At 38.8% G+C, this 15161-nt stretch overlaps 1 protein-coding gene across 1 annotated transcript in view; it reads left to right on the forward strand.

Moving 5' to 3' along the window:
• Positions 1–14952, forward strand: part of KLHDC10 (kelch domain containing 10) — a 61993-nt gene extending 47041 nt beyond the window's left edge. Inside the window, exons 3-10 of the mRNA XM_065938850.1 lie at positions 559–780; positions 2141–2295; positions 3637–3785; positions 5632–5716; positions 6582–6648; positions 7280–7327; positions 9107–9246; positions 9862–14952. Coding sequence (XP_065794922.1) covers positions 559–780; positions 2141–2295; positions 3637–3785; positions 5632–5716; positions 6582–6648; positions 7280–7327; positions 9107–9246; positions 9862–10071 — 1076 coding nt within the window. The 3' untranslated portion in view covers positions 10072–14952. The remainder of the gene's footprint in view (positions 1–558; positions 781–2140; positions 2296–3636; positions 3786–5631; positions 5717–6581; positions 6649–7279; positions 7328–9106; positions 9247–9861) is intronic.
• Positions 14953–15161: the final 209 nt, after the last annotated feature.

Below are 15161 nucleotides of genomic sequence, written 5' to 3' on the forward strand. Positions count from 1 at the left end.
TTTAAATTCTAAACTTCGCTATAACTCTTTGAAAGCCAGTTTTCTTTTTAAGTGTATAATTATATATTGTAGAAAAATCACAGGTTTTATGTATGTGTATTTTTATTTATACATGACTCATTCACATTTGTGATTATATTTATGTAGTTCTCTAATACTTTCAGTTTAATTTAGTTGGCCTGTGTTTTTCCTCCTCTAAGAAAATAGAAAATTCGTCCGTTTAGCTTTTGGATTTTTAAACCCTTCCTCCTCCTTTTCTTGAAAATTCCGTCACCAGCCATTTTCTCAAGTTTATGATGCTGTTTTGCTTCCCTTGGGAAAAATCCTTTTACAGTTATCAAAATTTGAAAATAGTTTTATGAAATAGAAATGGAGACTAGCTCCTTAAAATCCTAAGTAGTATGTGTGAACACATAAAATAACCTAGTTTAAAAAAAGTGCATCCACATCATAAATTTTCCCTGATTACCTTTTAAAGATAAAATGCTTGTTACCAAATTCTGTGTGTACTTTTAATCTGCTGGGCCACCTGTGGAAAACTGTCCTCTTCTCTCCTAGGCCACAGACCTCCACCAGCACGAAGTGGACATCGTTGTGTGGCAGATAATACCAATCTGTATGTGTTTGGAGGTTATAACCCAGATTATGATGAATCAGGAGGGCCAGATAATGAAGACTATCCTCTCTTCAGGGAGCTTTGGAGGTATCATTTTGCTACAGGAGTATGGCACCAGATGGGCACAGATGGCTACATGCCCCGAGAATTGGCATCTATGTCACGTGAGTGCAAGCAGTTCTGAACTTTGGGCTTTATGAAACATCTCAGAGGTCTGGTTCAATGTTAGGTGTTTTTCTTGTTAATGATTTTTAAGAATACTAAATCATAATAGTAATATGATTAAGCCCTGTTAATGGGTAGACTCTCACTATGATAATACTATATAGCATTGTATTCAGAATCAATTGTGAGTTGGATCATCCTGAGTTTGAATTTAGCTGTATGTCACGTACTTGCCTAATGATTTTTCACTTCTAGTTCCTTACCCATAAAATGGAACTAATATCTCAGAGGGTACAACATAAAGTATCATATATAAGCCTGGCAAAATGTAGTAGAAGATAAACAAATGGCGTTTACAGCTGTTGAGCAAAGTGCTTCACACATGGTATCTCACATGCATCTCTATGGTGCCAGCACTGGAATTCTTGCCATTGTACAGATGAGGAGACTGAGGCTTTAGAGAGGCCCTAAGGGACAGTGGCTGTGAGTGCAGGCTCTGGAGCCAGACTGCCTGGGATTGAACCCTAGTTTGACAAGGTTCTTTTTAGAAAACCTTCAACAAGTTATTTAAACCTTTCACCACTTTCTATTTCATCATCTATAAAAATGAAGAAGAGAATAATAGTTCCTACCTCATAGGGTTGTTGGAAAGATTAATTTAAAGAGATTAAATAACTTTCCTGAGGTCACATAAGACTTAAAACCCAGCTTTCACTGTCTCTAGAGCTCCTGCTGTTGACTCTAACACTATCAATTGAAGAATTGGTTAAAAAAAAATCATTGAAGTGATCCAGTAGCTGTATTTTCAGAATATTTGCCATAAGAGAAAGAATATACAAGTGTGTTTGATGACAGGAACAGAAAGTTGCCAGCAGGATATTCATGTTCTCTTTATCAGGTGTAGGATTAAGATGACAGAAACTATAATTTAACATGTAGCGATCATTCCCCTGGAAAAATACAGAATGATCCTTTTATCCCTTCATCCTGAGTCCCACTGGGTCTTTGCTAAGGCAAAGATGAGCCTTCATTTTCTTCTGCTCTACTGTGTACTTGAACTGTGTTAAGCAGCAGTGGTGGATTGTAGTTCATATCATTCTGTATTGTTATATACCGTGTTTCATGAATTCCAAAAATGTGCATTGAATACATGTCACATATCAAAGAGTGAGCCATGTGATGTAGTATGAATTAGATCTTTTTCTGTAGAACTTACAGTAGTTATATGTCAGTGGTTTGAGCTATTTTCTGAAAGCATTAAAGCAGACATTTTTTAGTTTCTCTGATATCCTGGGTTAATGTGGGAGTACCATGCAAGTAGCCAGTACGAAAATGAAATCCATGCTTCTTCTTTCCCAGTTGTGCTGCATGGAAACAACCTGTTAGTGTTTGGAGGTACTGGCATCCCATTTGGTGAGAGCAATGGCAATGACGTCCACGTCTGCAACGTGAAATATAAGAGATGGGCTTTGCTCAGCTGTCGGGGGAAGAAACCCAGTCGTATATATGGACAGGTACCAATCTATGGCCAGTCATGGTGGATGAATTTGTTCAGATTCTTTAATTCCAGGAACAACGTCAGAATATTTATTTTACCACCAATTTTTTAAATGGCAAATAAATCCATTGTTACTATTCGATTTTTCAGTTCCAGTGTGAAATTGTAAATCTGGTTGTTTGCCTTCTTCTTTCCGTTCTTTTCCCCCCTCTTTTTTTTTTTCCTACTCCAACTTTTAGGATCAATGATCTAGACCTATATGGAAGTTTCCTTAAATATCAGGACCTCACTTACCCTCAGTAAGAGATTGGGCTATATATATGGTCCAAGTTCTGTCGTTTTTAGAGTGATATGATGCTTTGAAGAGCTTTCTGACCTAAGTTTAGAGTAGATGATCCCTGCACTTGGTTAAGAGACTTTTATACAGATCTTGGCTAAAACGCAGATTACACAGAAATTAGCTTCCAGTTGGTGACTCAGAGGTTAAAGTGTCTGCCTGCAATGCGGGAGACCCAGGTTCGATCCCTGGGTTGGGAAGATCCCCTGGAGAAGGAAATGGCAACCCACTCCAGTATTCTTGCCTGGAGAATCCCATGGACGGAGGAGCCTGGTGGGCTACAGTCCACGGGGTCGCAAAGAGTCGGGCACAACTGAGCGACTTCACTTTCACTTTCACTTTAGGTTCTAGTACTTCAGACTTTAGGTTTGGAAAGTTTTGTAGGAAAAGGTAGGAAGCAACTCATCATACATCAGAGACCCTTTGAGAATAATGGGCTAAGCTTAAAACAGCCAAAACAATGACTTCTTTCTCAACTAGCTGGCATTGATACTGATACGTAGCTTCTGTACTGTGTGTAGAAGCACATACTGAATGACTGTATCCCACCACAGGTTTAAACTCTAAGAAATGACTATAGCAAAAGCCACGCTTACATTGAGAAGAGTCTTGTGGAAAATGTCAAGTTTTGAGAACTTTCTTACTTAAGGGATTCTGGGGTCTTATTTTCATATCGGCTCCTTCTTCGTAAAGACATTTTTCTCTAGACTGCTTAGAAAGTGAAGCAACTTTCAGTGGAAATGCTCATGTCCATGATCTGTAAATTCTTTGGTTGGCTAAGACCCCTAAGGAGCCCTTTGCCCATCTAGACAGAACTTGCTTTCCAGTTGAGCAAAACTTATTTTTCTAAAAACAATCTCTTGTGTTCTAAAATCTTTAATCCTTTAAGGGTCTGATTTTTAGAAGGATTAAAAAGTACAAGAAAACTTCATAAAACTTGATTTTGGGGTATCTAATAAGTTTACATTCTTTAATCACGTGTTAACGAGGCAGTCTTGTTCACATCTCCTCATTATCCAGGCTATGGCTATCATCAATGGCTCCCTTTATGTATTTGGAGGGACAACTGGCTATATTTACAGCACAGACCTGCACAAATTAGATCTCAATACCAGAGAGTGGACACAACTGAAACCAAACAACCTATCCTGTGATCTACCAGAAGAGAGGTGAGATTCTAGGATTAAAGCATATTCTTTCTTGCTAAGATTTTACCTTTTTTTTTAGAATATTGGCAGTATGGTTTGAAGAAGCCCTTTGCCCTGGTTGAAATAGCTGACTGGCTATTAGATCCCTGTTCAGCATTAAAGAAGGGTTTTCTGGTGAGGAAATATTTCCCTCTGGACTATAGCATTTTTTTCACGTTACTTCCTTTTATGCTTCAGTTTTCCTGCATTAAGAAAGTACACTTGCCTGGAAAATCCCATGGATGGAGAAGCCTGGTGGGCTGCAGTCCATGGGGTCCCTAAGAGTTGGACATGACTGAGCGACTTCACTTTCACTTTTCACTTTCATGCATTGGAGAAGGAAATGGCAACCCCACTCCAGTGTTCTTGCCTGGAGAATCCCAGGGACAGGGGAGCCTGGTGGGCTGCCGTCTATGAGGTTGCACAGAGTCGGACACGACTGAAGCGACTCAGCAGCAGCAGCCCTTTAGAAAAAAACAGTGAAAAGAGAAAAAAACAGTGGTAACAATTGTAACTAAATTTCATATTACTGGCACAGCCGGTTACTTTCTAGTTACTTTTTGATTTCCCTTCTTAACTTGCATATTAGGATTCTTTGGCTCCCTTGCTTAACAACCTATCCCCAGGAAGGACACAGTGCCTTGCTCATGTGGTACTCAGTGAATGTTGATTGAATGGGTGGTTGGATGAATGGAACAAAGGGAGGGAAGATTGTGTATTTTAAGTGCTCTATTAAACACTCAGACATCACATGATTCTCTGTAGTTACCTTTTAGTAGCAGTCCTACATGAACTATCTTTCATTTTTCTTTCCTAACAGCAGTTGCCTCTTCTTATAATTAAACTCACCAGAAAACTTAAAGAGGTGTTTTCCCCACCCCCCCTAGTTTAAAAGCAAAGACAGTAAACAATTTTTAATTTACTGTTAGACTATTCTTTGTCGGCTTTTTAAAAATGGCATTTGGGTGCTGAGGAAGATTTATCTCTATTGTAGTATCTTAGTGCTCTGATTATTGCAGAACTACCATAGGAGAACTTGGGAGATGGCTTGGTACAGGGAATAATTTTGATGTATAATATTTTTTCAGCACCAAGGCCTTCAGGACAAGGAGAAACTAGATTAAGTTTTCAAAGTATTTTCACATAGTTGCCTTCTTTGAGTAATTTTATGGATATATTATAAATTGTTTCAGCTTTTAGCTAAACTACTTGGATAAAAGTTCTGGTAGGTGTTTCATATTATATTCACAGCTTTATGTAGCATGATTTTTCCTGATAATCTTTGTATCTGTTAAATAAGTGTGTTAATTTGAAAACCCATAGTCTAGACTTTCTGATTAAATGTAGGCAGATCACTTTCTAAAACTGTAATATTTTCCCCCCTTATACAGTTACCACAAAAAGATTATAGAAAATCTAGAAGATACAAATAAGCAAAATGAAGAAAATAAAAAATAAAATCTAAACTCAGGGATAACCAAGGTTAACATTTTACATGTATCCTTATAGTCATTTTTCTGTGCATTATTTGTATATCTGTAAATTTTTAGTAGGATTATAACCTATCTGCTCTTATCTAACTGATTTTTTTCAGTCAGTGACATGAAAAGAAGTTTTCAGTATATTAACATTCTCTGTATCTACATTCTCATTGGTTGCATACTAATCCATTTTTTATATTGTATTTAACCAATTTATTATTATTTGACACTTGAGTCATTTCCAATAATTTATTATTATAAGTAACGATGCAGTAAAAGTCTTCTAGCCAACTCTTACGTAGGTCATTTCCCCCTTAATTATGAATGTATTTGTTGTATATTTTCAGGTACAGACATGAAATTGCACATGATGGGCAGAGGATTTACATCTTGGGAGGTGGTACTTCTTGGACAGCTTATTCCTTAAACAAGGTACATTAAAAAGGAGAGAGAGAGGAAGAGGGCCAGAGGAAAGGCATTGTTACACTGAGCATAATGAGTAACAGCTCTGTTATGGTAGACATTTTAATTTTCAAGCAGGTTCTTTATGAAGACCTATTTTGTGTTGGATGCTCTTTATAATATAGGGTTGAACTCTGTGCCCCTAATGTGCTTTCCCGTTGACAGTTGTGTAACCACACACCGAAGATCCTTTATTAGACTTATCCCTTTGTGCTCGATGAGAAAAGATATTAAAAGAAAGATACAGTAGCTCAAATGGGGCAGCTAATTAGAATTGGAACCAGTATTCTCAGAATGTCACATTGTTCTCATTGTCAGTGCTGTGTATCTAAAGAGAACAGGCATGTTTAGGACGACACATCACTAACCTGAGAAAGCCGAGCTCTGAAGCTTCTCTTCATCCATCCCTGTGGCATTTCTAAATCCACGTGTCCCAGAGGAGGTCTATAGGCCTCAGAGCTCCTGATCTGCTTTGGAATCTTAATGGTCCTTTCCAAGTTTTGTCAAAACCGCATTCTCATATTTACTTAAAAACAGTTGCTTTTTTCTGTTATAAAAATGATACATGTTTATCACAGAAAATGTGGAAGCAGCAGAATTCCAACTTTTTCCCTCATTTTTTTCTATGACTTAAAAATAATAAAATTATGTATGTGCTTAATTTTCAACTGCTTCATTTAATGTTTTGCTTTATATTAGAATTAGGAACAATCAGAGAATAGCAAAGGAAAAGAAGCATTTTCAATCAGGAATATGTTTGTACAGGCTGTTGTGAAAATCCAGTTTTCTGGCTAACTAAAGTTATTTGTGTGTCTTCTTATTTTCTGTCTCCAAGATTCATGCATACAACCTTGAAACGAATGCATGGGAGGAAATTGCAACAAAACCCCATGAAAAAATAGGTAAATTTAAAATATTGATTCATTTATCTTTAATAAATGTACTTTTCAGTTGGTTCTGAAAGTGAAAAAGTGGTTTTATTGCATTATATGACAAGAAAAATATCTGTTGAACTGGTATTAGAGATTACTTATGGGACTTCCCTGGAGGTTCAGTGGTGAAGACTCGTATTTTCACTGCAGGGGACAACGAGTTTGATCCCTGGTTGGGGAACTAGGAAAAAGAAAGAGAGAAATTACTTGTATTCCTTAGCCCAATTATTCTTCCTCAGCAGCTGAGCAAAGACTTTTAATGGGGATTGCTGAATTCTGTGGCAGAGGGAAATCTGGGTAGGATAAGAAGTAGGCACTTAAATCAAGATGTACCTGTCTCTTTGTGGGTAAAAAGGGCTTGGGAGATCCACTAATAACCCTTGCCCACTGCCACCTCACTTTATTTTGGTGAGACCTTAACATTATATCATTGTGATGGAACTTCTGATGACTTTATTTGAGTGTGAAATAAGGGAAGGTTGGAAGGACTATTCAGTGTTTGCTTAATGCAACAAAGGGATTGTTTTAAATAACTTACTCATAGTTTGTCTTTTGCTGTATCTTATGAATAATTGAATTTCCATGTTTATGTGTTTGGCAGGTTTTCCTGCAGCCCGGAGATGTCACAGTTGTGTTCAAATAAAAAATGGTAAGGATTTCAAATAGCATGCTGGTTCCATTTTTGTAATTGTATATTCTGAGAATATCTTATTTCTTAATGATAACCCTAAAAGAGTCATAGCATACCTTTGGGGAGAGTCTATTTCTTGTAGTTTATACTTAAAGGGAAATCCATAAAGTTATGCTTCTCTCAGGAATTTTCATAAAGTAAACTAATGTGGTTGGGTTCCTTCTTATCAGAGAACTCAAAAATAAGCGATAAGTAAGCTTTTACTATACCACCTAATCTTTCAGCACTGTACCTTAACAGATGTCTATGGTTATTATGGGTAACACTAATAATCCTGACATACAATAGAGACCTTGGTAGACATTGTATTAACATTGTAATAACTCCTTTAGAGTGTTATTTCATAAAGTTTATTCTGTTCTCCGTCTGATGCCAAATAGAACTCTTAGCTCATTCTTTGGCCATATTACAACACAGGCATTGTATGGCTTCAGAAAGCAGCTGCAGCTACTTTATCTAAGTGTGATAAATGACTCCTCTTTGGACAACCTTCCTGTCTTTTAATTTACAGTTTATTTTATAGTTGGATATACTGCCTTAAAGTTTTGGAGAGGAAGAAGGTGTGTATAAACGAGTTTGATAGCCTATATCCTTTTAGCAGCTTAGTTCAGATTTTACTAGGATTATGCTGCCATCTCTAGTACAGAGGTGCTTTTTATTATGCTTTGCTCTTTGGGCAAGATTTATAGATAGTGGCATTGTTCAGCCTTGCCTCTCTAAAAATGGAACCATACTTTTTTTTGAATCCTAGCCAAAAATGTTTCTAGTGTATTTTATAGTTTAATTAGGTATTGGCTTAAACTTGATCTAGACCTGAGTTAAGACAAGGGTTCATTTGGTTCTTTGAATCCTGGCACCATACAAGCTGAACTCAGCTGTAGTTCTGAGCATTTAAAGTTTCACATAGCCTTTGTTACATGTTGTATACTTGGTTATAACTGACTTTACAAAAACAAACAGAACAATAACAGCAATTTGAAAAAAAAAAACAACTTTGATTTTGGAAAGGTTTTTTCCTGACATTAATGCACAGATCAACTTGGATTTCAGACTGTTCTCTTTGGGCTGAAGAAAGCTTGGAAAAACCTTTGTGCCCCCAAACTGAACATTGCAGGCTAATTGTCTACATAGAGAATGTTTGTCTCTATGGGCAGATAAATGTCTATCCTTTTAGGGACACTATTTAAAAGAAGGGTTTGCAAACTGGTGGCCTGCAGTTGTGTTTTGTTTGGCTCATGTGTGTATTATAGTTATTGAATTAGTGGTCAATACTTAAAAATCAAAAAGTTTCATTTTTCAAAAAAATCTGGATTTCCAACTTCTCCTACAAACTTGGAAGGTCTGGCCATCGCTGACCTTGTGTCCTGTGTAGCTCCATCAGCTGGAGCTGCATCACCATCTTCCCTGTTAGAGCACGTGCACTCCTACAGCTGGCTTATCTATTTTCCCTGAACCTTCTTGCTCATTCACTTCCTATGCCTGGCACTTGAAGGTGTTTGAATTTAAGAACCTGGACATGAAGCCTCCTCAGAGGCTTGTATCCTTAGCCCTAGAGAAAATCCACACACCGAGTTCAGACTTTGGTGAGGGACAAGGCAGCAGTGTGAGCAGCCCGCCAGCTGAAGTCCCCTATGGTGTGAAGTCCCCATGTCAGCTAGCCATGAGAGCTACGACAGGACATGCTGGCACTGTGGCTCTTTCCCTTTGCATGATTTTGGTTTTCTCTTCCACTGATAGATGTGTTTATTTGCGGGGGCTATAATGGAGAAGTGATCCTGGGAGATATCTGGAAGCTGAATCTGCAGACTTTTCAATGGGTTAAGCTCCCAGCTACCATGCCAGAGCCAGTTTATTTTCACTGTGCAGCTGTTACACCAGTAAGTTTTTGTTTTCTTATCTTCTTTATGTAGTTGCAGATGATAAGGAAATACTTTTAGGGGTAGAGCAAGAAAAAAAGATGTCTTATATTAGCAAAGCTTGGATTAAGAATGTGTTTTTAAAACCTTTCTTCCAAAACTAGCTCTTCCTCTGAGAAAAAGGGAGAAAATCCATCATGTACAAGCTTAAAAGAGCCGCATAAAATGTAAAAGAAATGCTGCATGTGGTATTCAGGCCTTGACAGTGATATCAAAGATGTTTCCTGGGAGGGCAGAATAATTTTACCCCCAAAATGCTGTGTTATTGAAGATTCTACTAGCTTCTTGAATGCAAGAGCTTTATTTTAATCTCTGTATTCTTATCTTTGGCACGATGGGTACTTAATATAATCTTAGTTTAACGATGTCAAAGTTGTTGAAGTAAAAGTAATCTCTAGTTTTTCCCTTAGTAACTCATTCATTATATAAATCTTTCTTGATCTCTGCACTATGTTGGGATCAGTGAGAAATTTTTGATTTCACTTCATTCAGTTCAGCCTACTATGAATTTTTTTTCCTGAATCTTCAGCTTAAGTATCTGTTATTTATCCTCTATTGACTGCCATTTGTTCATAGGCTGGTTGCATGTACATTCATGGAGGAGTGGTGAACATCCACGAAAATAAACGGACTGGGTCATTGTTTAAGATCTGGCTGGTGGTTCCTAGCCTGCTGGAACTGGCGTGGGAGAAGCTGCTTGCGGCCTTCCCCAACCTAGCAAACCTCTCCCGAACACAGCTTCTGCACCTTGGACTCACACAGGGACTCATCGAGCGCTTGAAATGAGGATTACTGGACTGTTCATTGATACTGGAAATGTTAATTTAAAGAGACTCCTTTATTTATGGGCAGTGTAGAATGTGCTACAGAGAGAATTGGTTACCCTGATCAAGGCCTTATTCAGAAAATACATCAGATGCCTTTCTGTAAATTGTTTTAAGTTTATGGAATCTCACTTTCCCTTGTGCTTTTTTCTTTGCTTCTCTCCCTTCTGCCCCAGTACACACACATACTCACATACTCCCTCTTCCCTGATGGAAGTTGAGGGAGAGTCTGAAAGTTACCTTCATAACATTATGAATCAAGATAAGATAAAGAAAATGTTAAAGGAACTCTCACCATATGACCATGTTAGGCATTGCTCTATAAATTAAAACAACATCATCAGTAAAAACAAAAATTAAAAAAAGTAAATCCAGCAACAACGAGAAGTAGCACTGGGGATAGAACAAGAAGGCTAACCTTGAGAATCCTGCAGATTATAGGGAAAGCTCAGTGTTTAACTTGCTGTTTTCAAAGGTACATCTAATTGAGTAGCTGTACGTAATGGCAGCAGTGGCTGGTATCTTGCAGCCTAGATACCCAAACCTGCCCTTGAACTTACTTTAGAGGAAAGTTGAGCAGCTCAGCAACTCTCAATCAGTGATTTCTGTTCTCATCCTTCTGGTGCCAGCAGTGGTTAGAGTTGACGTGTCTAAAGACTTCATCGTGTGTGGTGGTTGTGCTGTTTGTTGTTGCTCTTAGAAATTATGGCACGAGAATATTTCAAATCAAGAAACTTATGGTGGTCAAAGTTCTTCATTCTGAGCAGTTTTTAAATTCTCCTATGCCTGTTAATGGTTTCAAGTATCTTTTTGACTCCATCATGGGGAACTGCGGGCCCTAAACATGTGTGGCATTCATACCGTGGTACATAAGGTTCGCGAGAGGCCAGAGAAGAGCAGGGCAGGAAGGGCTTCTGCTCTTGGGCTATGAGCTTTGACTGTCATACTGGCTATTTCCTTTTAGATCGTTTCTTTTCTCACTCTAGGCCATGCACCTACCATATTCTCAGGCAGTGGGTTTTATCTCTAGAAAGCAAATTGGCCCTTGATTTTTTTCTTAGCTTTTTGCCTCATTTTCTGTCTGCTTTAATGTGCATGGTGCTGTAATTGCCTAGTAATTGGATAAAAGGTCTTGGGGGAAAGCCACGGGTCATTCTTCCTGAAGAACTAAGTATCATTTTGAAAACTAGCATGCAGAAGAAAAGAAACTGAGAATCATTCACTTCTTTGGTGTGAAGTTTTAGTTCTGGTTTGTTTTATATTGTATTTTAATTTTAAAACAGAAATGACTTAAATTTTCACTTGCTTTGCCATCAGTGACCTACTGAGACACAAGCAGTTGGAGGTCCTTATGTGTAAGAAAGGTGCTAAAGGTGTGCAGGAGGGCACAGTGCTGATCATCCCGTTGGTTACATCACAACAGGAGACTCAGACAGGAGACTGGGGACATATTTTTCCTTTAAGTGCCTCTTTTTCACTTAGCTTTTAAGATTATTCTTGTTTTTCCTTCATCTCAGAAGGGAATCTCTTAGGCTTATGTGTGGATTTAAAATCACCTTTGAGTTGTAGCTGAAAAGTTACTATCTAGTGTTCGGTTCTGAGAAAGAGAAAAATGTGGCCTCTGGACTTGGACTCCTAACATCCTGGCCTTATTATAATCTCCTAACCATGTGGGATTGAGTTCATGGAGCCTGTGTTCTGAAGGGTCTTATCATCTTTCATCTGTGAGTTTGGGTCCTTTACGGGGGTGAAGGGGTAGGGGAGATGAGGAAAGGAGCAATTCCTCTGGAAGCCTCACCCCCACATTGCCATGATCAGTTCTGGCCTTTTAACCTCTTACCACCCACTGCTAGGCTTGTTCCTGTGAGGAGCTCTCTCCAGACCAAGTCAGTCTGAGCAACTCTGTTAGTTCAAAACAAAACTTCACTGAAAGACTCCAGTCTAGTCTCTGGATGTTTTTGGGGGTGGGGGGGGGGGAGGACTATCCATAATTAAGTCACACTACTCAGGGTGGCAGAAGGATCTTTGTCATGGATTCATAGGGACCAAAGACTGAATGCTCAGCCTCTGTGCTTATCCTTCCATAGTCTTGGGATATAAGCAGGTCTCTACTTCTGCGACACCTGAGAGCTAAGAGAGAGAGTGGTTCAATCCACACTTGCTAGCCTCCTTTTTAAAGCCTTCGGAAGGCAGTCTTCTTTGACGTGGTCTTTGGAGGCCTGACATCCAAGACCTTGTGTGTGACATTTTCATAAAAGTACATACCCTTGGTCTAAAGTGTCTTCTTTTAATATAACACTAGTGAAAATGATGTAGTATGATCAGCTTTGAGTGCTATAGAACCACACAGGTGCACATGTTCTGGATGCCAAATGAGAATGTGTGTATGATGACTTAAATGTAGATGACTAGAGTTTTATATAGGGGGTCACCAGGCATTTAGTATATCCATAACCAGCACTCTGAATGCCTGACACTGTTACTTGATTTAGGAAAGTTTATGCCTGCTGCTTCTCTGCCTCTTTGAGGTACTCCCAGCCATCTTACTGCAGTCCTATAAGTTTAAGTGCAATATATAGAAACACATATGGATATATACAGATTATATATAAGGTGTGACTGTAAAGCAGGTAGACTACTTTTTTGTATCTGTCTTGGGGAAGCCAGCTCACTACTTTAGAGTTAAAATTATACCAGAAATTTGAGATGTGATTGGCTGACTTAGGGCAACTCTTGGTAAACCTGGATTTCAAGTCCAGTGTCTCATTACTGCAACTGTTAGAGATTTATTGTTTCTTGGGCTTATTACCACTGAGACTTTTCCCCAGTCATCTTCGTACTCCATCTCATATTTGCATATCTTTTTACATTTCTTTGCCCAGCAACAAGGAAGTCTACCTATAAGAAGTTTTTTAAATGGAGAATTAAAACCTACTATTTAATACTATCAGTTCTCCCATGTATATACTAATTTATCTGTGAATGTAATATGTTATTACATGAAGAAAATGATGACTTTCTTCATGTAATAAAGTATTTTCCATATTCTGGAAAATCTATAAACCAATATAGAATAGATTGAAATTTTAACTGTTCTTCAGGGGTCAAACTGAAACCCTTTCTACTGGCAGAATCTTCATTTTTCAGGGCCCTGGAACATGATATAAAAATTTGCCCTAAACTATTCATGTCCAATACATAGCTAATTTAAAAATATAATAATAAACATTAACATTTCTAAACAAAAGGTATATTCAGTGACCTTTGGTTACCCAGAATAACCAGATTAAAGCACAGATAATTGAAATCCAGAGATAATCAGTGTTTCAACTTTCCTATCAAAAAATTGATTCATTTGTTCTTCCTTCTCCCTACCCTTTTCCCACAAGTACCTCATTTTCAGTGGAGTGGGGCTAATGCATAGCTAGAAATGGAAAAGCAGGAATCCGGGAGGGGCTAGAAACCAGCGAACATAAAAGCAGCTCAATTAGCTGTAATTGGTCAACAAGATGACAGCTGTTAATGCTGAGTTTAGATATCACTCTTTGCTCTTCTGCTTTGGCATAGTCTCCTGCCCTGAGTTCTAGGCTGTCTCTCCTGTAACCACCAAAGAACTCTTAGCACATATAAGAAGAAAGAGCTGTGTATGATGCACAAGAAATCCCATCATTTGAATACATTTCTTTGACTCTCTTTGCAAACATTTGCTTTTCCACTGTTCTTGAAGGAACTTTTGTTTTCCTTAGGAGATACCTTTACCAGCCATACTGCTTGGCTTGTAGGAAAGGTTAAATTATCCTTTAAGACTATGTTGGTCTTAATTCTCTAAAACCAGTTTGTTTTTACGTGTCTTACAGATTTTAGAAGGTGGTATAGGTTATTGAATTGTCTACCTGCCAGCCCTCTGATGTAGCACAATAAGCCATTTTCCTTCTTCTTCATTGTTCTAGCATTGAGCTCCAGGATGGATGAGGGTTTATGGTCCTAAGATCATAAGCTTCCAAAACCAGTCGCCATTGGTTTCAGTTGCTTAAGTTCCCTAAATGCCGTGCGGCTCCAGGGCCTTGGCAGGGCCTGAGGTAGGTTTGGTAGAGTTCCATGTCCTCTGTGTCGCCACCAGGTCATGCCCAGCAGTGGTGTTTCCCTTCTAAGGTCATTAGATTCGGTGGAAAACGACTTCTTCCCTCATCTGGTGTTAAGAAAAAAAGTTTTGCATTGTGCTTCAAAAAGTGGTACCATCTTTTGAGTATAATTTTAATGTTTTTATCTTTTCTTCTTCTTCACTTTTTATAAGTTTTGAAAAGGACCTGCTTAGTCACTGTACAGGGTGAGTCAGAGCGCAGTCACCAAGCTGTAGTAATTGCTGTTTTACTAGTTGCACATTTAGAATACAAAGGAGGCATCAGAAACACACTGACTTTCTCTAAAGCCACTTCCTTGTACACAGAGTCTGAGCAGGGACAGCGCCAGGCATCTCCCTCTAACGGCACCTGCCAGTGAAGCTTTCAGTGGAAGGACGTGGGCACGAAAGGGAACCCTCACTCAGCCTCTGAGGACGAGCCTGGGCTTGGCTCTTGGTACAGGGTATGCTTGGGCCACACACGATGCTTGCCTTACTTTAAAGCTATTTGCCACAGTCCTGTTAACTAGTGTGGAAGTCCTTTTGCAGTCTGGTGTGCATGCCATATGATCAGGACCTTTTCCACCTTACCTGGTTTCCTACAAGCAGGTAGGAAATATAGTGAATTTACCCTAAAATGTCCAATCTGTATTTATGTATCTTGTCAGTGTTTTGCTGTTGGTTTTCTAAAACAATCTGATCAATAAATCTTATCCAGATCTATTTGGTTCAAGGCCACCTTGATTGTCTGATGGTAATGTGATTGTCTGATGGTAATGTGAGCTCACCTGTATGACCTAAGCATCAGTCCCACCTGCCGCCACCACATCCTTTACCACCCACTGCTACTGCTAAGTCACTTCAGTCGTGTCCGACTCTGTGCGACCCCATGGACTGCAGCCTACCAGGCTCCTCCATCCATGGGATTTTCC

The sequence above is a fragment of the Muntiacus reevesi genome, chromosome 6, assembly GCF_963930625.1.
Source record: "Muntiacus reevesi chromosome 6, mMunRee1.1, whole genome shotgun sequence".
In the NCBI taxonomy this organism is placed as follows: domain Eukaryota; kingdom Metazoa; phylum Chordata; class Mammalia; order Artiodactyla; family Cervidae; genus Muntiacus; species Muntiacus reevesi.